A 22,726-nucleotide genomic window follows, 5' to 3' on the forward strand; every position below is an offset into this window, starting at 1 on the left:
AAAAAAAAAAAAAAAAAAAACACGTAAGTTAAACAAAAGCAACTAAGTTCAGGGTTTGAAGTGTTTTATTTAAAATTTTTTTTTTATTTTCTTAATCATTCAGCCCAAAATGTCAATGTTTGAAATATTTTAAAGTGCAATTCTTTTCTCATCCTCCTAACTGCTTTTGGGGAACAAAAGCCCCTGTACCTAATTTAAGCCTCTTACATTTCAAGTTGTCATTGATTTTTTTCGTTAATCACTAGTTCAACGGATAATTTAATATTGACTCCCTCCCTTCTCCTTTCCAGGATGAATTCGTGTCCAAGTCCAAAAAACGCTACTATGTGAATTCTCTGCAGCACAGAGTGAAAAACCGCGTCTGGCAGACTCTGCTTGTACTTTTCCCTAGACTCGATCAGGTATCAGATTTTTATTATAGTTGTACCTTTGAAGCATATGATTTCATGACTGAACTACTTTGCAGAAACTGTCATATAGCGTTTTAAAATTGAAAAAGATAATGTTTAAAATTTATACTTCAGTTCTTCACATTGAAGTTATTCAAAAGTTTTTATTAACAGAGAGAATACCAAGGCAATTAGGTATTGCAGAAAGAAGTTAGAAGTTGGTTTACATGGCCCCATTTAATATTTTTTCCCTTCGGTATTTTAATGTGACATTTTAACTGTTTAAATAAGTCTGATTTGCCATTTGATTAGAAAATGCAAATACTTAACTCCTAATTTTCTGTAGGTACGTTATTTTGGAGTGTTACTATTTTGGATTATCTGTACTGTAGAAACCAGACAAATTGTATCGTTTGGGATGGGAATAATGTTTCACATGGTGGGTTTCCTTGCCCTTAACTTCATGAATAGCGTGATGACATAAACCAGCTAAGGTAAAGGCCAAGTCTCTTACAACAAAGTATCCTTATCCAAAGTTATCTTTTCTCTTCCCTGAGGAGGCAAGAAACAGTTGAATGGACAATCTGATTTTTCTGACCATCTTTGCTTAATATTCCTGTTGAGAAAATAGATCATCATTATGAGAAAGTGATGGTATATGACTCATGCAGTTTTAAAACATTTTCAATGCAAAAAACATCCTTCAGACATTAAAATTTCCTACTATCCTCCCTACCTTCTTTTAAATGTGTGAGAGAATTAAAAAAATATATATATATATACTAGCCTCTTTCTTTACAATCTTATGAAGTCTTATATCTGTGAGAAACATTTCAGTAACAGTGTAAGTATGTAAGTATATTCAAATAAAACTATTTGGAATAATTTAAGAGGAAATAGCTAAAAGAATTGCTTCCGGGGAGTAGTTTTGGTGGATGTGGGGGGTGGGGAAGGTTGCTATTTTCATCATAGGTCTTTTGTATTATTTGATTTAAAGTATGTCATTAAACATAAGGATGCATTTAAAAAGGAAACATTTTAGAAATGCTCAACTAGATTACTGAGAACATGTTTTTCTTAGAATGGAGAGGGCCTCCTAGAGAGAAGGGTAATGTTGGAGAGGGTGGGGAAATGCCCGAGCATGCACACCTGCAAGGAAAAGGAAACCTAGCAGTCTGTTATGGGGCTCAGAGTTGTAAACTGTTATATCTTATGGTTTTGTTTAATCTTCATAATAGTCTTCCAAGGTAGGCCATACATATTCTCATTTTGCTTCCAAGAGCACTGCAGTTGAGAGAGGTCAGATGTCCTGTGTGAGAGGTAACACAGCTAGTGGTGAAGGATAGAGGTGGAATTCAAAATCAAGCCTGACTACAAGATTCATGCTCTACTTGACTATCTCAGGGCTTCAAATGAGTCCTTCTGCTCTTTTTCTACCAAGTAGAAGTTCTTGTAAGATAGATTTTTCTTCTTTTGTACATAATACCTATTACTTGTTTTTTTGTTTTTTTGAGACGGAGTCTTGCTCTGTCGCCCAGGCTGGAGTGCAGTGGCCGGATCTCAACTTACTGCAAGCTCTGCCTCCCGGGTTCACGCCATTCTCCTGGCTCAACCTCCCCAGTAGCTGGGCCTGCAGGCACCCGCCACCACGCCGGGCTAATTTTTTGTATTTTTAGTAGAGACGGGGTTTCACTGTGTTAGCCAGGATCCATCTCCTGACCTGGTGATCCGTCCACCTCGGCCTCCCAAAGTGCTGGGATTACAGATGTGAGCCACCGCGCCCAGCCCTGCATACTACTTTTATACGCTTATATAAGTAGGTATTGTCTTTCATCTGCTACTGATATAGGTTCGGTCCCCTAGATAGAAATGCAGTTTTGAAGAGGAGAGGGTGGAAGGGGGGGGAGGGATGATTTTGGAGCTCAAGGTCTTAGCCAGAGAACAGTGCAGTAGTTGTGGGGCCACACAGACCATGAGGGCAGGAGGATGAGGAGCCTGAACAGAGGGCTCAGTGGCCTGAGACCTGCCCCTCTGGGATGCTGTTTCCCACCTGCTGACTTCAGTCTCTGGACCATCCCTTATTGCAAGTTTTAAGCCCTGGCATCTTGGGAGATCTTGATTTGAACCTGAATTCTTCGACTTACTAGGTATGTGACTTTGGGAAGGTTTTTCAGCTTTTCTGAGTCTTTTCCTTTCCCTGCAAAAATACAGGTGATGAATAATCTTCCTTATAGATAGAACTGATGTCCAGGTAAATTATAAAGTACTGAATGAAGGTACTTCATCATTATATTTTAATCAGTAGTTTTTAGAGTCTTTGCTCAAGAGAGTTGTAGATTCAGTAAATAACATGATAAAAACTTTAAGCTGTTTTATTTTAAATGGAGACTATTTTAAATTAAAATGAATAACTGTAACTGTTTAATTCTGAACTTTTTTTCTCAGAATTTCTTGAATGGAATTATTGACAGGATTTTCCAGGCTGGTTTCACCAACAATCAAGCATCCATAAAATATTTTATAGAATGGATTATTATATTGATTCTTCATAAATTCCCTCAATTTCTTCCAAAGTTCTGGGATTGTTTTTCTTATGTAAGTAAAGAACATTTTAAATATTTTTTTAAACTAAGAAATGATTTTGACAATGCTGGGGGATTTGTTTCACTTAAATAGTTGTTTTCGATTCTCAGTTGCCCTAATGTATTGACTTCATAAGTTATGTTTTGCAAGATCTGAATTAATTCAGAAGACCGAAATCTCTGGCATTCATTTTGAGTATTTCATAGTTTTTATTTGAGAGCTGTTACATGCAACAAAATGAAGATGGAAAGGGCATTTGTCATTAAGAAGTAAGGGAAATAGGTGCCTTCTATGTTCTTATTTACCAAGCAATGTCTTTGATCTTGGAAATAGGAATGATGAGGAATTCATTGCATTCCTTAAAATTAAAAAAAAAAGGTTTTGGGAGATTTCAAACGTAATCAAAGTAGAAAGAATAGAAGTAATATCAATTCATTTCCTTTCTTATTTCATCTGTACCCTCACATACTCCCCTAATTGCTTTCCAACATTTCTCATATATTGAAAATCATTTTTAAGGAATCGATACTAAAATTAGTGATAGAGTTTATCATTGCTGGTTTCCTGACAAATAGCAAATTGTTTCTGAGTATCAGTTCTAAATCTTGAATGTTTTCTTTTGGTTCCCAAAATCACCTTTCCCTTTCATAGTAGATGATCTTGTCTTCTACTTTGTGTGAAAATGGAGGTGCCTTCCTCAAAATATCTCTTTCTCCATTTCTTCCTATTTCAGGAGAGATATCCTTATTCTTTTTTTCACATATATCCCCTGTGACCTATTTGTGTCTCCTTTGGGACCTCGCCGAATTCTTCACACTTGCTCTGTTGACTTTTCCTCCACCCAGCTCTCATCCAGTGTCTTCCTTTCTTTACTGTTAAACTTCAGTGTGTGATCTTTGCCATACTCAAATCGCTGCGGCCCACTCCATTTTCAACAGTGATGGTTCAGGGATTTCATCTGAGCTGCAGACAGCCTTTCTCTTTTCCTCCATACTCCCCACTTTAATTTCACGCCTTCGCGTTGGTGGTGGCTTTCTCCACAGCTGATCCTCACACTGCGGTCAACTTCATAATTCCCTTCCTGTTGTGCTGATAACTTCTCTATTTCTTTCATGTTTCCTTCTCTCTCCCAACCCTTATGCTTGGTTTTATCTGAAGAGTCGCTGGTTAGCCCGTCTGCTTCTCTTTCTGTGCTCCCTTAGCATACTAAAGCCCATCTCTGCCGGTCCCTACTTCTCTAGCTACCTGCAGGGCCTTTCCATAATCCCCAAACTTCACCCTGTGTTAAACTAAACTGGTGATAGCATCTGGCCCTAAAATTGGCTCCCCTTTCTGATGTCTTTCATTCTTCCAGTCTCCTAGCTTAAAACCTGGGTGTCACCATAAGCAGCAGAAACAGCAGCCTCACAGTAATCCCCAAAGACAGGTTGGGGTTTTTACCCTGATGATGAAAACAACGATTAAGTCAGTCGTCACACCACTAAGAAATAACAATGCTTTGGCCAGGCGTGGCGGCTCATGCCTGTAATCCCAACTCTTTTAGAGACTGAGGCGGGAGAATTACTTGAGGTCAGGAGTTTGAGACCAGCCTGACCAACATGGTGAAAACCCGTCTCTACTAAAAATACACAAATTAGCCAGGTGGGGTGGGTGCACGCCTGTGGTCCCAGCTACTCGGGAGGCTGAGGCAGGAGAATAGCTTGAACCCAGGGAGGCGGAGTTTGCAATGAGTCGAGATGGCTCCACTGCACTCCAGATGGCATCAAAGTGAGACTCCATCTCAAAATTTTCACCTCTTCCCATGCTCCTCTGGCTCATCTTCATGTTCCTATAATGAAGAAACAGATTCTGTTATTTTTCCTTGAATTGATTTTTAGATCCATAGTCTTATTAATGTAGTTTGTTCATGTCAACTCTCAAATGGGTTAGCACCGCCCCAGGAATTCTCACAAAGGGCAGGTTGGTTCTGGTGTACCCCCAAAACTTCCTGGTGCTCCCCTCCACAGTAGTGCCAATTGTTACTTTTATTTGCTTAGCGCAGCCTCTCACTTGTCATTAGGCCTTGTATATTCTCTTCAAATCTGATTTTACCTGTGGACATAAGTCAGAGTTTTTGGTGTAGGCAAAGGAAGCTTTTGCTGATGGAATCAAAACGGGATTCAAAAAAGGTAGTGGGGAAGGGGGGGTAGTAGGCAGCTTACATAATGCCAGGAAAGCTGCAGAATCAGACCTGCAAAATTGGCAGGAACGGGGGAGGCTCGGTGGCTTCCACAACTGCAGCCACAGGCAGGCCAGAGAGAGCTGGTTCACTGGACACACGGTGCCTTCAGCAGGGCCTTGCCATAGCTAACTGTATACCTGCTGTCTCTGCTGCCTGCAGTGGAGGAGGGTTTTCTGTGAGCTCTACTCCTCTAAGTTGTAAGTTCTCAATTTAGAAATCAGAATTGGGGTCTTTGGAACCAGGTCAAGTGCCTTCTTGTTAGTGGCAAGGAGGCTGGGAAGATGAATATCTGGCATTTTTCAGTGTCCCCCAACACTCATAAGATGGAAGAATTCCCTAAACTTGGAAGGGGATTCAGGATAGATATCAAAGAAAGGGGCAGTTGTCCATTACACCCTTTTCTTCCCTTATTCAAAACAAATTACCTTACCCTTTATGTTTTAGAGAAAATAACAGTTGCCGCGTAGGAATATTTATATCTTCTCAAGAGCAATCAGACAAATCTGCCTATGTCAGTATCCATCTGAGATTTCTTCCTACCTTTTACAGTAAAGAAGTAGAATCTTCTCCAGTGCCAGAGTAATCCTTCCACTGGGTCTTTGGCCCTTTTCCTTCCTGTCATCTCAGGCATTTGCTGCTATCAGCCTGTCTTCTATCCGCAGTCTCGCCTTAACCAAATGGTTCCATTGGCTTTTCAACAGGTTTGAGTTGCATCCATTTTCTGTGGATATTTATACCGGCTATTTTCTCGTCCCTCTCCTCTAATCACCCTGGCTCTCTGCTATTTCATTGTCAGACTTCCTGAAAGAGGTGCCTGTGTTCCAGAGTTTTATTACCTTTTAAAATTTACTTATTTTATTTATTTTTTTGAGATGGAGTCTCGCTCTGTCACCCAGGCTGGAGCGCAGTGGTGCGATCTCGGCTCACTGCAACCTCCGCCTCCCAGCTTTAAGCAATTCTCCTGCCTCAGCCTCCTGAGTAGCTAGGACTACAGGTGTGTGCCACCATGCCTGACTAATTTTTGTATTTTTAGTAGAGACTGGGTTTTACCATGTTGGCCAGGCTGGTCTTGAACTCCTGACCTCAGGTGATCTGCCCGCCTTGGCCTCCCAAAGTCCTGGGATTACAGGCGTGAGCTGCTACACCCAGCCTTATTTTTTCACATCCTCCCCAACCCACACTTGAATCCATGGTAGACCAACTTCCAGTTCAGTCAGTTCTCAGAAGACACTGTTGCAGGGGTCAAGAGTGACCTCCACGAGTCAGTGGTCAGCCTTCGTCATCTTCTCTCAGCCACATGCGTGCTGCTGACCATTTTCTTATTCTTGGTTCTAGTGACACACACTTTTTTGGTCCCTCCTGCCCTCTTTTCTGTGTCCTTTCCAGGCTTTTCCTTCCCTGCCCACCTCTTAAATGGTGGTGCTTCTCTAGGACTAGGCTTTTTTTTTTATTTTCTTATTTTTATAGTCAGTCTTATCTATGTTGTGGATTCACATACTGCCTACTGTGAATGACTTACTCATTTGTATTTGTATGCCGCACATCTTCCCCTGACTCTAGATCAAGGGTTGGCAAGCTACAGCCAAATTTGGCCTGGCAGAGTTATATTGGAACACAGCCATGCCCATGCATTTTCATATTGTCTGTGGCTGTGTTTGTGCTAACGTGGCAGAGTTGAACAATTGCAACAGAGACTGTGTGGCCCGCAAAGCCATGTTTTTATTTATTGCTTGGCACTTTACAGAACAAGTTTTCTGACCCTTGCTGTAGACGTTTTCCTTGTAGATGACTTTCCCTTAGACTAAATCATCTAAAACGTAGATGTCTCATACTGAGTGCCTTATTGTTTTCCTCAAACTTGATCTTCTTCCTACTCTAGTGAACACCACCGCTATCTATACAGTTGCACAAACCAGAAACCTTGACACGTCCATGCTCTGTGTCTGATTCGTGACCAGGTCCTGATCTTTCTGCCTGAATAGTTCTGAGTTCTCTCTTGTCTGTCTCTGCCACTGTATCTCAGTCTATGCTGCTGTCATCCCTTGCAGTGGTTCCCTCACTGGGCTGCCTACATCCACTCTTGGCTCTGTTTCCATCTGCTCTCCACCCTGAAGCCCCGGCAGGGTTTCCATGGTGAGAATTTCAACAGGTGACCCCGCCGGCTAAAGACAGTGTCTTACGTCTTCTCAGGACGAAGACTACGCTCCTTGGAGTGTCCTGTAAGGCTTGCATGATCTTAGGCCTCTTTCCTCTCTAGTCTCTCTGTGTGGTCCATTCTCAGTTTACTACACGAGGCACACTGATTATCTGTTTTCCGTTGCTAGAACTCTCCAAAGCTTAGCGGTATAAACAATATTTTTTGTTTTGTTTTGTTTTGAGACAGAGTTTCGCTCTTGTTGCCCAGGCTGGAGTGCAATGGCACAATCTCGGCTTACTGCAACCTCTGCCTCCCTGGTTCAAGTGATTCTCCTGCTTCAGCCTCCTGAGTAGCTGGGATTACAGGTGCCCGCCACCATACCTGGCTAAATAATTTTTATATTTTTAGTACAGATGGGGTTTCACCATATTGGCCAGGCTGGTCTCAAACTCCTGACCTCAAGTGATGCACCCGCCTCGGCCTCCCAGAGTGCTGGGATTACAGACGTGAGCCACCGCGCCCAGCCTAAACAGTGTTTTGGTTTTTTTCGTGATGTGTGTGTTGTCTGGCTAGGCAGTGTTGCTCCTTGTGATGTCTGCTGGGGCTGGGGCTTCCAAATGGCTCCTTCACTCACATATTTGTCACCTCAGCTGCAATGGCAGGAGCAGCTCTGGTGGCTGGGCATCGCTCCCACTCCATGTCTCCAGGAGGGTAGCTGGACCTCTTTATATTCAGTTCTGCAAGAATAAGCATTCCGCCGACGGGAGTGTGGGGGGGACATGTCCTGATGGGCAAGTGCTCATCCAGCCTCTGGGTGCATCAGGCTTGCTAATGTTCATTGGCCAGAGCAAATCACATGACCATCCCTGCTGGGGTGGAAGGGGCCTGCATCGGTCATGCGTAGGGAGGGTTGGTTGACTGGGGGTCACCCAAGGTAACTGAGTACCACACTGACCTTTTCAGTATTTCCTGCTTATCACTAGTCCTTTTGGTTTCAGGCTATCGCACATGTTGTGCCCTTTACACAAAACGGTCTTCTTTCTTCTCTTTATCTAGATAACTCTCTCTCGCTTCACATCTCAGTTCATGTGTCTTCTTTTTTTTGTCTTTGAGACAGAGTCTTGCTCTGTCACCCAAGCGATTGTAGATCACTGCAGCCTTGAACGACTGGGCTCAAATGATCTTCCCGCCTCAGCCTCCTGAGTAGCTGGGACTACAAGCACATGCCACCATGCGTGGCCAATTTTTTTTTTTTTTTTTAATTTTTTGTAGAGATGAGGTCTTGTTATGTTGCCTGGGCTGGTCATGAGCCACTGTACCTGGCCCATATTGTTGTTGTTATTATTATTATTATTATTATTATTATTATTATTATTTGAGATAGAATCTTGCTGTCGCCCAGGCTGGAGTGCAGTGGTGCGATCTTGGCTCACTGCAACCTCCGTCTTGAGGGTTCAAATGATTCCCCTGCCTCACCCTCCCGAGTAGCTGGGATTACAGGTGCCTGCCACCACAACCAGCTAAGTTTTGTATTTTCAGTAAAGACTGGGTTTCACCATATTGGCCAGGCTTATCTTGAACTCCTGACCTTGTGATCTGCCTGCCTCAGCCTTCCAAAGCGCTGGGATTATAGGTATGAGCCACAGCGCCCAGCCTATATTGTCATTCTTAAGGGAAGTTACCTCCCCGAGTATTTAGATCCCCTAATTTCAGGTTTTCATAGCACATAAATAGTGTCGCTTAAAGTTAGAATACTAATCTGATCTGGTGTTTTTCTTCTCCAGTAGCTTTTTAAGTTACAGGAACTTGTTTCTATAGTAACTGTCATGTAGAAGACATTCAGTAACTGTTAATTAAATAAAGGAATTAAATAATCATCTGATTTGCCTCTTGGAGAGGTTTCCAAACTGGTCTTCTGTTTATATGGTCTTTTCTTTCCAATCTGTCTGGCATTTATCAGTTTGTTATCACTAAAATAATGTATTATTCCAAACCACTATTATTATGGAATAATAATAGTTTCAGATTCCAGTTGAACAGTCTTTTTCAACTGGAATCAGAAGTTTCCAGATTCCAATTGAACAGTCTTTTTAAAAAACTTTCCCTAAGATAGCTGATTAAGTCTTATATAGGTTTTTTGCTATAGCTTGTTAAAGCCTCTGTAGTATAATTCCATTTAGCTTTTGAGCCTTATCCCTGTCACTCCCTGTCAAACTGGCTCTATCTCCTCTTGCCTCCTTTCCCTTAAGTTTGCCTCTGTGCCTTTGTTCTTATTCACTTATCTGTTCTCTCACCTTCCTGCTCCTTCTCCAGGCCAGTCCTTCCCATCCTGAAGGCCTCTCCTCTCCTGAAGTGAGCATGCCCTTGGCTCTGCCACCTGTAATCAACCCTTGGTATCCAGGGTTGATTGGTTCCAGGGTGATTGGTTCCAGGCCCCCCATGGATGCCAAAACCTGAGGATGCTCAAGTTCTTTATTTAGAATGACATAGTATTTGCATGTAACTGTATCCTCCCATATACTTCAGTAATCTTAGATTACTTACAATGTCTAGTACAATGTACATGCGATGTAAATCGCTGTTATACAGTTTGAAATTTTATTTGTATTACTTTTTAATTGTGTTTTCAAAATTTTTTATTTATTTAAATATTTTTCATCCATGGTTGAACTCATAGATGCGGAACCCACGCATACAGAGGGCACACTGTACTTCTTTTTTTTTTTTTTTTTTGAGACAGGGTCTCGCTGTGTTGGCCAGGCTGGAGTACAGTGGCATGATCTCAGTTCACTGCAACCTCTGCCTCCTGGATTCAGGCAATTCTTCCACCTCAGCCTCCCCAGTAGCTGGGACTACAGGTGCGCACTACCACGCCCAGCGAGTTTCTGTATTTTTTGGTAGCAACGGCGTTTCACCATGTTGGCCAGGCTGATCTCAAACCTCTGGCCTCAGATGATCTGCCTGCCTCAGCCTCCCAAAGTGTTGGGATGACAGGCGTGAGCCACTGTGCCCAGCCCCGCTGTTCTTAGAGTTGAGTTATTCAGTACTTTATGTGACCTGCTGATTTTTCTGTGCACTGGCACGTGGCTCTAGGAAATTATTCCTTTGCTTTCAGTCCTGCGCCTGCCACTGCAGCCCCCTTCCCACCGAGACCCTGGGCTGTTCCAGGGAAGAGGCGGCCTCCCGTCTTGGGCCCTCATAGAGTCCAGCACGGCGCCTTGCACGTGCGTGGCTCACAGTAAGCTTTGAATGAATATTTATCTGATTATTTTTTCAGGGTGAAGAAAATCTTAAAACAAGCATTTGTACATTTTTAGCAGTTTTATCACATTTGGACGTTGTTACTCAAAACATTCCAGAAAAGGTGAGTTTAAGTTGTTTGTAGGAATTTAAACTTGACTATAAAAAAAGAATTTTATATAGTCGTACCAGTTTTTTATATGTGGAGCATTCCTGTGATTTTTGCAATTTCTCCCTTTCCTTTCCACTGCCCCGCTCATGTGCACATGTATTAGACACGAATACCCAGTAAACGGGAATTACCCATTTACATGCATACACACTGAGGTGTGCATGAGTACATACCAAATTTATAGACAAGTTACTGGGTAAGTTTTTGTTGATACTTGGATAAAATTAATAATTATTTATAATTCTTAGGATTAGGGTTACTTAGGATTCTTTAAACAGGACTTCCCTTACTGCATTCTTTGACTGAATGGTAGTTATTTAGCAAATGCTCATGCAAAGAAACTTAGGGCCAGACTATTAAAAGCTGTTGGGTAATTCAAGGTGATATAAAATGACTGGCATCATTTGGAGTGTGCAGTACAGTTGCTTTACGTTTCTCAGGTTTAGAACAATTTCCCCAGTAAGTTCTCACACAGATAAGCAGAAATCATAACTTAATTTTGGTTAATCACTATGGCAACCGTTGAAGAATTTAGGAGAACCTGCCAGTAAGATTTGCAATAAGATTCTGTATTATTGCATCCACAGAGAAGAATGTACTGATACACTATAAACTCTAGGAGAAAACTTAATTGAAATAGTGTTATTAAGTGTTGAAAGTGCCATAAAAATATAAGGGAAAATAAGCTTTCCTAGAATTTTTCAGTGTTCTAGTTTTAAACAGTGGTATGTTTTAATTAACCTATTTCATCCATTCTAAGACAGGCCTTTCTCCACACCGCATTTTAACCTCTAAAATCATGGTAACACTTTTAAATTGATGGTGTCTTCTAGTGTGTATCAGCCAGATGGCAGTGTGTTACAGTTCCAGGAAAACTTGTTCACACCTTTCCTAAGATCAAGAAGGCTCTGGCCTTCAGATAAACAAATATTCATTCAAAGACAACAAATGTTGTCTTTCTGTTTTAAATATGTGCAGGAAAGAGATTTGTTTACAATCTATTGAGAAAGCTAAAACAGAGCAGACATTGTCCTGTTGCAGGGTAGATGAATAGCCTAAGAATAGTTTAGACAAATTCTGAAAATGAATTTATCTTAGGAGATGTTCATGTTAGATCTGGTAAAATAGCATGTTATTTTCCATCAAGCCCTTTTGTACTTGCTGTATATTACATATTTTAGATTTATTTTTTATTTTGAAACATCCAAAAGGAGCACTAATTAGTCGAATGGAATAATTTCCACTTCAACACCTTAGGAAAAAAAAAAATCTGACCCGACATACCTAAGAAAAGGCCAAACTGACTGACTTTGTCAGTCACTTCATGTCTGATAGGTAAAGTCCATTGTTACCTAGATAAATGTAGGACTGATTTCTTGGAAACAATCACTTAAGACTTTCCATTCTCTTCAAAGTGTCTTACTTAACCTGTACTGAGCAATTAACGATTCAAAGCAATTGTCACACATGACAGAGGTTGTAACCGCTCAATAGGTTCACCTTTTCCGCCGCCTACGCAGAGCCGATTTATCAAGACAGGAATTGCAACAGAGAAAGAGTATACAGAGCTGCTTGTGCAGGAGACTGGAGTCTTCTTATTACTCACATCGGTCTCCCTGAGCATTCGGGGATCAGGGTTTTTAAGGATAGTTTGGTGGGAGTGGGAAGGCCAGTGAGTCAGGGGTGATGACTGGTTGGGTTGGAGATGAAATCATAGGGAATTAAGGCGTCCTCTGTGCTAAGTGAGTTCCGGGGTGGGGGCCGCAAGATCAGATGAGCCAGTTTATCGATCTGGGTGGTGCCAGCTGGTCCATCGAGTGCAGGGTCTGCAAAATATCTCCAGCACTGACATAGGAGCAGTTTAGGGAGGGTCAGAATCTTGTAGCCTCTAGCTACATGACTCCTAAACCATTATTTCTAATCTTGAGGCTAATTTGTTAGTCCTACAAAGAAAATCTAGTCCCCAGACAAGTAGGAGGTTTGTTTTGGGAAAGGGCTGTTATCATTGTTTTAAACTATAAGTTCCTCCCGAAGTTAGTTCAGCCTACACCCAGGAATGAACAAGGACAGCTTGGAGGAACAAGCAAGATGGAGTTTGTTAGGTCAGATCTCTTTCCCCGCCTCAGTTACAATTTTGCAATGTGGTTTCAAGATCAGAGGATGAAGTGTTCCTCTAAGAGTGAAAAAGAAAAAGAAAAAACCTTTCTTAATTATGCTCGTAGTTGTGTATTGTCCTGTCAGCTTTCTCATTGTATAAAATGAGCGGGACATGAGAATTCACGAGCAGGGCTTTTTACACTGATGTATATGAAAGCATCATTTAAGTCCTGAAAGCCCCAGCCAAGCAATCACTGGCAGTACCAACATTTTTGAGTGTGGGCTCCATAGGAAGCACTGTTTTCCCTATTGAGAATTATAGTGGGTTTTTTTTTTCATTGACAAGTAATGTATACCTAGCTCCAAGATCTTGGTTGCTAACACTATTCTCCAATAAAATGAACCAGGGATCGCTGGAGAAATAGCTGATTCTAAAACTAGGGCAGAAAGTATACAAGATGAGCCTGGTGGAGCATCCTGTAGAGTCAGAAAGCACGGCACACGTACACACAGTGATGTGAGATGGGAGTGCAGAGGGAAGGTGTTCCCACTGGCTAAAACTGAAACAGTGTGAGCGACAAAATAAAGCAGTATTGGATCCCAACCCAAAGAATAAAGTAAATATCCTCGAGCCCACACCGATACAAATAAATGATTGAATCAATAAATGAATCCAGACACGGTGGCTCACGCCTGTAATCCCGCATTTTGGGAGGCCAAGGCGGGCAGATCACTTGAGGTCAGGAGTTCGAGACCAGCCTGGCCAACATGGTGAAACCCCATCTCTACTAAAACACAAAAATTAGCCAGGCATGGTGGCACACGCCTATAATCCCAGCTACTCGGGAGGCTGAGGCAAGAGAATCGCTTGATCTCATGAGGCAGAGATTGTAATGAGCCGAAATCGTGCGACTGCACTCCAGCCTGGGCGACAAAAAGAAAAAAAAAAAAAAGACGGGATGGACAAGACAAATCCCTTGTAAAAAAAAAATTGTAAGTAACTTTTATAGATGCTCTGCCCTGAAGGAGGGGGAGTATGACTTCTCACTCCTTCAGTGTAGGCTGCACGGGTGACTTCCTTCCAAATGGGATCGTTATAACAAAAGACAGTAACAAGGACTGTGGGAATTAGAAACCAGCAATTGTGGATGAAAACCAGTGTATATCATAACATCATACCTTGTAATGTTGGCAGTACAGTCACTGACCTTTGATAAATGTTGATGACATGTTGAGTAAAGGAATGAGAGAGAGGATTATTTGTATCTGTTTTATCCTTCTCAGAGAAACTTTGGGTAACTGAAGTCTGTTATCAGCCGTGCTGATGCCTTTGGTAAACTAGTCTGTGAATATGGTTGTTTTTCATTGGTCAGTAGAAGCTGGGCTGCCAGGTGCAGCCGGTGAGCACATGAGCCTTAGGGGAGAAGTGCATTTGGTAGGAGCATCAAAATAGTTTCTGATATTTCATTAAACGTTTGGGTCCTTCTGGTTCCTTCGTTAGTATATGTGTGAAGACTAAAGTTCACAGGAAAAGACTACAGGGAAATTTAAACAGTTTTTTTTTTAATTTTCCCCTCCCTTTTTTTTTTTTTTTTTTGAGACGGAGTCTTTCTGTCACCCAGGCTGGAGTGCAGTGGCGCGATCTCAGCTCACTGCAAGCTCTGCCTCCCGGGTTCAAGCCATTCTCCTGCCTCAGCCTCCGGAGTAGCTGGGACTACAGGCGCCCGTGACCACGCCCGGCTATTTTTTTTGTATTTTTGGTAGAGTATTTTGTATTTTAGTTAGCCGGGATGGTCTCGATCTCCTGACCTCGTGATCCGCCCGCCTCGGCCTCCCAAAGTGCTGGGATTACAGGCGTGAGCCACCGCGCCCAGCCTCCCCCTCACTTCTTAATTTTCCTGCCACTACTCAGTACTGTGTGGGTCCAGGATCACCCTTAGGGAAAACAGAGTAGCTCAGAAATCAGTGGCGAGGAGGAGGACAGCACTTGGTGTGGCATCTTGCTCTAGGAGCATTTTCAAGCCTTCAGAAGTAGGACTCGAAGACTATTTCTGACTTTTTCAGCACAAATTAAGATAATAAGTGATGGAGGCTCCATTTGAAAAACACTGTGGTTGTATAATGGTTAGCATAAAGCATACTTTTTTCAAGTTAACTCAGGTACTAGAGTATGGGGGGAAAATGTACTGCAGCATTAATGAAAACTAGAGCTGGGAGAATATGTTTTTCCTTGAGTAAATTGCAAATGCCAGCGCACCGAATTTGTCCAGGAGGGAAGAATGAGAGGCCCTGGTGGCAAAGCCAGTGGAAGAAATTTTACCAGGAGCAGTTGTATCATTCGTATACTTTTTTGTGTGTCATACAAGTGAGAGTAAAATGGGCCGTGTCTGTGTTTTGAGGAATGTTTTGCCTTTCTTTTCAGAAACTAATTCTGAAGCAAGCCCTTATTGTTGTGCTGCAGTGGTGCTTCAATCACAATTTTAGTGTTCGACTGTATGCTTTAGTTGCTCTTAAGAAACTCTGGACTGCGTGTAAAGTGTTAAGTGTTGAAGAATTTGATGCCCTGACTCCTGTGATTGAATCCAGCCTCCATCAAGTGGAAAGCATGCACGGGGCAGGGTAAGGAGCCCTCGTCGCCCTCGTTGCCCTCACTCTCCTCCAGCAGGGCCCACAGGGAGGGGTGGTGCCCATGCCGCGCCAGCTTCTCCTTCCACATCCTCATGCTGCTGTGCTGGGCATCGCGGGCTCAGACTGGGCCAGGCGTCACCAGCTCACTATGGGGTGTGGTTGATGACAGTTCATTGTCAGCTCCACCTTGACCTCTTACTGCCCTTTTATCCTCAATCCTTTATTGTATAAATAATCTTTTACATACTTTTACATGTTTCTCTTCAGTATAGCTAAAGGTCATCCTCTGTTGTTTGAGAACTGCTTAGAAGTGGCACGACCTGACTTTAAAGACATGCTCTTAACCTCTCAGCTATACTAGTTATAGCTAAAGCCTTTTTTCTTTTCTAAGAGAACTCTGCTATTCCGCAAACAAAATCATACATGGAAGCTCAGTATCAAGCAAGTGACGTGGATGGGGTGAGGGAGTGGTGCAGGACCCAGTGTCTGTGAAGCCCTCACAGTAGTTCCCCTGTCTGCCTCTCTTTCTCCGCACCCGTCACGGCGCAGAAGCAGGCTGCAGTGTCATAAGCACCTCTGGGTCTCTGCGCTTGTTTCCTCGTCTCTGAGTTGGCGCTGTTTTGCCTTTTTATTATTATCATGGATTACTGCCATCCAAGAATTCTGGATTTTTTTTTTTAATTTTAGAGACACAGGCAATATCAACCAACATAAAAGATTTTCATCTTAAAAGCTGAAAAGCACCCACTAATTTATATACACAAATGGTTAAGTGTTGGAAACAGCATAATAAGCAAATGAAATAGCATTTGGAAAACCAGTAACATGTAGAGGTCTTGGCCGTGACCATCAAGTTATTTGTACATGGTACAAATAAGACTGAGTCATTGTGTAGCTTCATATGGGGGCAGGGCGAGAGTACCTCCCTGGCCACGACGTACCTTTCTACCTTCCTTGACTTTTGATGCATTAGTTGAAAAGAGGCATTTGGGCATTAAGTGGGTAAGGGAGGTTTTAGGGGGCTTGGGAGAAAGATACTTGGTAAATATAAATAAATACTAAAATGGAGAAGGGAGAAAAGTGAATAGCTTGAGATAAAACAGGGGAAAGGGAATAGCAGGAGAAAAAGAGAGTTCGCTGTGGGGAGATGGGTTCCAGAGGAGGGACAGAGGTGGGAATGGACTCCTGGTACAGTGTGCACAGTTCTGTGTACTGGAGAATGACCTCCCTGTGCCTGGCCCAGCAAAGGCTGGTCATGAAAATTAGTCATTCACTGTAGCATTGCCAGGGACCCCTAAAATCCCAACTGTCATCTGAAAACTAGAAATCTTGGATCTTTTCAAGGAACCTTAAATGTCTTATTTCTCCTTGGTGTATGCTGTATTTCCTATTATTTAGTGAATACATGGCTGAGTTTACGTGTGTAGATTTGAACATTAATATTTCTCAGGATCGCATTTGCATTATCATTCAATAATCCAAAGTCAAGCTACCAAAGTTGCTCCTCATTTAATGAACTTACGTGCTACTTGTGTTTGATGGTTAGAGATAGGTAACCAGGGAACAGAGGGTATAGTTACCCCATAGACTTTCGGCCCTTCCTTAATGGAAGGGAGTTTGAGGGAATTGCCACAATTTAACATGCAGGTAGGTATTTGTCAGCTTTTGTTTTCTCTATGTTTAGATGGTGATTATTTGGTATTGAGACATTTTGATCCTGGTTGTTGATTCTATTCTAAGTTTCTTGATAGCTGTGTTTTGATTTCGAAAAGCAATTGGCTATACTCATATTTTTTATTAAGCAATAAAATGCCATTTAAAAAAATAACTTAAAAAATCTCAGTACCAGGAAGGAGATACAGCCAATCAAAATCAGGCATCCAGCTGGGTGCAGCGGCTCACGCCTATAATCCCAGCACTTTGGAAGGCCAAGGCAGGCAGATCACCTGAGGTCAGGAGTTTGAGACCAGCCTGGCCAACATGGTGAAACCATGTCTCTACTAAAAATTACAAAAATTAGCTGGGCCTGGTGGCAGGCGCCTATAATCTCAACTACTAGGGAGGCTGAGGCAGGAGAATCTCTTGAACCCAGGAGGTAGAGGTTGCAGTGAGCCGAGATCACACCACTGCACACCAGCCTTGGCAACAGAGCGAGACTCCGTCAAATAAATAAATAAATAAATAAGGCACGCCGGGCATTAAGCCGCCTCTGCTCTGTGATAGCACACCTCCTTGGGATCGGCTTATGACAGGCACAAGACCACGTGCTGGGGGTTAGCCAGGTAGGTGAAGCCTCTTCCTTCGTGTGGCTCACAGTCAGATGGGAATAGACACCAAGGAATCAGAGCAATTTTAAGTTTTAAAATAAATCACAGAAAAGTATATGTGGTGATGAGGAAATACAGACTATTCAGTCTGGGTGGTTTAGGGAAAGCCTAAGTAACACGATGTTTACATTAAAATCCAAAGCGTGAATAGGAACTAGGTCAATGAAGAGTGAAGGAGAGAGATTTCTGTGGAGAAGACAGTGTTTGGGAATGCCCAGTCCCACTTGATTTGCCCAGAGCTTGAACTAAAGCAAGCCTGGTCTGGCTGAGGGAGGGAACAGAGCAGCCACAAGATGGAGGGGGCCAGGACTGGGTTTGGGTTGATGTTGAGTGAATTGGGAAGCCAGCAAAAAATTAAACTGGAGAATGACATCATCCGGTTTTCTTTTGCATTATTTAAAGTGTGAAGAGCAGATCAGAGGTGAGCAAGAGGGAGTGGGAGGAAAATTGTGGTTTAGATTAGTATGAGATTAGTAGAGGGCCAGAGAAATGGACAGGCTTTGAGGTGAGGTAAATAAGAGCCTAAAGGATTATCAAGAGCCAATTCGATAGCATAGTTAGGGGATTGAAACCAAATTAAAATAGGTCCAAGATGGGGCCAGGTGCAGTGGCTCTAACCTGTAATCCCAGCACTTTGAGGCTGAGGTGAGTGGATTGCTTGAGCCCAGGAGTTCAAGATCAGTCTGGGCAACATGGGAAAACTCTGTTCTCCATAAAAATACAAAAAAAAAAAAAAAAAAAAAAAAAGCCGGGTATGGTGGCATGCACTTTTGTAGTCCCAGCAACTCGGCAGGCTGAGGTGAGAGAATCACCTGAGCCCAAGAAGTTGAGGCTGCAGTGAGCTGAGATTGCACTACTGCATTCTAACCTGGCAACCGAGTGAGACCCGGTCTCAGAAAACAAAAACAAATACAAAAAAACCCAGTCCAAATGTGGATAGGATGATACATTAACATATATTACATCAGAGTGGTAGGTTTATTGGTGTCTATAATTTTGTTTACCTGAATATTTGGAATGTTTAAAATATTTCATGTCTTTAATTTTTCAAAAAATGGGTAATGAGGAAGGTGAGACACAGTCAACTTATTTAGAAAATTCTCTCAAAAAAGAGTATATTAGGAAGTTCCACAGCTAGTGGTGGAGGTGCTGTCAAAAGAGGGCTTCTGTTTCATTTTGGTAACATTAGTTGTTTTAAGTGATATTCATAGTTAGGAAGTTGAACATTGCAGAAAGCCATCAAATAAAAACAAGACAGTCTCCTTCTTCCCTTCTGCCACCAAAGGTGAAACCCCAGTAAACTGGCTTTTCTTTTAACAGCTACCTAATATTCCATCGTATGGCTATGCCTTAGGTTATCACTTGAGTCTAGTACTGATGGACACTTTGATAAGGTTTGGTTTTGTTTTTTAAGACTAGATATAAAAGCCCTTTTGAAAAGGCTGAAGGAAAGCCTAGAATAGAGAACAGGGGAGATGCAGAAGTTGGGGGAGATACGGCAAAACCCAGGGGAATGGGATCTGTTGGGGGGCAGGGGATTGCCATTTGAAAAGAGACTCTTGAAAGTGAAGGAGAAAAGAGGACAGGGGGGTAAGGAGGTGGCAGGAAGAAGGATCTCTCACTCCTGTCTCCTGTGATGTGTGAGGCATGGCCGTCTGCTGACAGTGAGAGGGTCGGGGAAGGCATAGGAACTCCAGGGAATGAAGAAGATACATTGGCCGGAGCAGGAGCGTGATCTTGCGAGAAAAATGTCTTGAAATTGCTGCTTAGTTTATGGGTTGATGATCATGAATTTCATCTGAAACCTGCCTGTCGTATTGTATAACTTTTATCCCTACCTTTTTTGCCTTTTAAAACATAAACTTGACAACAGATGTTTTAAAAATTTAAACCCTGCTCATAGTAAATTTGTTTGGTTTGTGAAAGTGGGTACAGCTTGGCTATGTGATATGAGTCTTTAGAGTAGAAAAAGTGACTTTTATGTAATGGTTTTCTCTCCTGGAAGAAAGAGTTTTCTGCCAGACACAGGTTTAAGGTTCCACTTCAAATGTGAAAGTTAGTAAGTGTCGGTTTTTAAAGTATGTATTGATCTTGGAGAGGTGTGTATAAATCTTAGGATAAAGCTCATAAAACTTTCTGTTCCTTCTCAACTCTGCAGCCGCCCCCCTTTTTTTTTTTTTTTTTTTTTTTGAGGACGGAGGTCTCGGCTCTGTCGCCCAGGGGCTGAGTGCAGTGGGCCGGTCTCAGCTCACTGGCCAAGGCTCCGCATCCCGCGCGTTCACGCCTTCTCCTGCCCTCAGCCTCCCGAGTTAGCTGGCCGACTACAGGCGGCCCCGCCAACCGTCGCCCGGGCTAGTTTTTTGCTATTTTTTAGTAGAGACGGGCGTTTCCCATGTTAGCCCAGGATGGTCTCGGACTCCTGACCTCTTTGATCCGGCCCCGGGCCTCGGCCTCCCAACAGTGCTGGGATTACAGGCTTGAGCCACCGCGCCCGGCCTCTGCAGCCCCTTTTTAAGATATCTGATTGATTCTCCCCTCACCAGAGTTGTTTGATTTGTCTGTGGCTCATACCATATTTTTAATCCTTAGGAATGCCAAGAAGAATTGGCAGCGCATTCAAGAGCATTTCTTTTTTGCAACATTTCACCCACTCAAGGATTATTGTCTAGAGGTGAGCAGAGAATATCATGTGTAAATTCTCTACTGTACGTTTACTCCTGATGCTTCCTTTCTGCTTTTGTTGAAGGGTTATGATTAGGGTAAAGTGTTTTTCTTGCTTACAAACATCACCTGAACATTTTAAAGCTCTAATTTAACTTTGTCACTTTATGCAGATGACTTGCTTTCATTTCACTCTTAAGCAGTGAAAATTGGCTAGTCATTTTCACTTTCTATTTCTCAGGCAGTGTCTGGCTTGTAAACATGGAAGGGAATATTTAACTAAACAGAAATCTGTTCTGACATTAAAAGGAAATGAGTGAGAACATTTGTGCAGGTGAGATCTCATTGTACTGAAGCCCATTGTTAATGAAAGAACAAAAAGATATACTCTTGTTAATGGCAGATTTTAGGTTCTGGGTAATGAAAATTGTGTAGCAAATGATACATCCCCTCATTGGCTGTAACAAAATGTGCTTATATAATTGTAAGAACCATAAACATGCTTATTATGATTAACATGTAAATTAATTCAATATGTAAATCATTAGACATTGCCTTCTCCCTTTTTCATCTGTAATTATGATGTGCCGCCCTTGAATTTAAATCATTGACCTAGGGCTTTTCCTCTGAAGAACGTATAAGTTATTGGTAACTTAAGCTACTGTGCTTAAGCACTTTTTTTGGTAGATTACTAAGATTATTGATAAACTGATCTTTAAAAAGGTATAGATCTATATATTGTGAGATATGCATCCTAGAACACTAATGTGTATTTTCTGCTGCTTCACTGCAAATATCATTTAGGATTTTTCAAAGATTTTAATATGCTCTGCTCTGTGTTCTTTAGCACCCAGAATGCTTTGTCCGGCATCTTTCTGCAGGACTCCTCTAGTCACTCTCTAGTGTTAAGTCAACCTTTTTCTATACAGTCCTCCAACAGGAGTAAGTCCTTTGCCTCCCTCCTGCCCTCCCTCATCCTTACCTTTGGCCACCTCACTCTCATATGTTTTATGATGTATTCTCCAGTCATGAAATGAATTAAAACGATATGTGTAAATAAAATAATGGGGCTTAATTGTTCATAAGAACTGTATCTCTTCATGTATTTGGAGCTGTACTTAGTGCCCCTCAATCAACATGTCGCCGTGATCATTGTGCCAGTTTAAGCTTGCACAGATACGGCTGGCACGAAGAAAACCATATTCATTCTAAAGCCCTTCATGAAGGCATGTGCATTGCTGCTAAGAGTATTGTTTCATTTTTAAGTTGCCTGTTACTTGGACCTCTGCTTCCTGTGTACTTTTTTCACTGTTGGTTATTTTTCTGGTTCAGTTCTTTTAGTAGGTAAGAAAAGCAAAGGAGGATTGCTTATGCGATGACTGTTTACAGTGCTGTCAGACTATGCCGTTTTCACGGACACTTTAATATGCTGTTGTAATCTGATTTTATCCTCATCTTACAAATGAGGAAGTTGAAGCCAAGAAAGGCTGAATCACTTGCCTAATGTCACACAACTAATTATATTAGTCAAACCAGAATTCAGATTGTGAATTTATCTAATGGGTACGAGAGTAAAAGACTTGTCATGAAAAGAGCTTGAACTTGATTGCCTTTGGAGGTATTTAGTTATCAGGAAATTGCACTTATCCAAATACTGTCCATCATTAGAACTGATTACTTCTGAAACACTGTTTTTATTAGGCACATACTGGTTTATTACACACAGTTAGAAGTACTGGAGTACAAGTTCTTTCTCCTCTCAGGGATTCCCTGAATTAATCCCCTAATTTCTCAGAGAAGATGAGAAATATATATAGACAGTTGCTATAAGATACAAATGAAAGTATATAGTTTGATCAGATGTAATAGTTTGAAGAATATATCATTAATAATTAAGTTGTATTTTAAATATGTTATATATTTCTTTGTTATTTTTAAGGGAAGAAATTTAGATTTTATAATTCTCTTTTCAGACCATATTTTACATCCTTCCACGCCTTTCAGGCCTTATTGAAGATGAGTGGATCACCATTGATAAATTTACCAGATTCACTGATGTTCCTTTAGATGCGGGATTTCAGTGGTACCTTTCTCAAACTCAACTTAGTAAACTAAAACCAGGTGACTGGTCTCAGCAGGACATAGGTAAAAAATAATTTTCATTTTATTTTTTTCTCCTTGTTGATCTGGTTAGATTTTTTTAAGTTACTAAGGACAGGTAGTTAATAATATCACTTTCATTGACATGGTGAACTCTGCCTTTCCACTTAG

At 41.8% G+C, this 22,726-nt stretch overlaps 1 protein-coding gene across 1 annotated transcript in view; it reads left to right on the top strand.

Annotated features, from left to right (window-relative positions):
- The window catches only part of TARBP1 (tRNA guanosine 2 -O-methyltransferase TARBP1), an 87,159-nt gene that overhangs the window by 56,154 nt on the left and 8,279 nt on the right, over window positions 1-22,726 (top strand). The window contains 6 exon segments of the mRNA XM_017857711.1: window positions 291-401; window positions 2,835-2,984; window positions 10,608-10,694; window positions 15,262-15,458; window positions 20,384-20,465; window positions 22,429-22,600. Of these exon segments, the coding sequence (XP_017713200.1) occupies window positions 291-401; window positions 2,835-2,984; window positions 10,608-10,694; window positions 15,262-15,458; window positions 20,384-20,465; window positions 22,429-22,600 (799 nt within the window).

This window comes from Rhinopithecus bieti, unplaced genomic scaffold (genome assembly GCF_001698545.2).
Source record: "Rhinopithecus bieti isolate Rb0 unplaced genomic scaffold, ASM169854v2 scaffold_46259, whole genome shotgun sequence".
In the NCBI taxonomy this organism is placed as follows: Eukaryota; Metazoa; Chordata; class Mammalia; order Primates; family Cercopithecidae; genus Rhinopithecus; species Rhinopithecus bieti.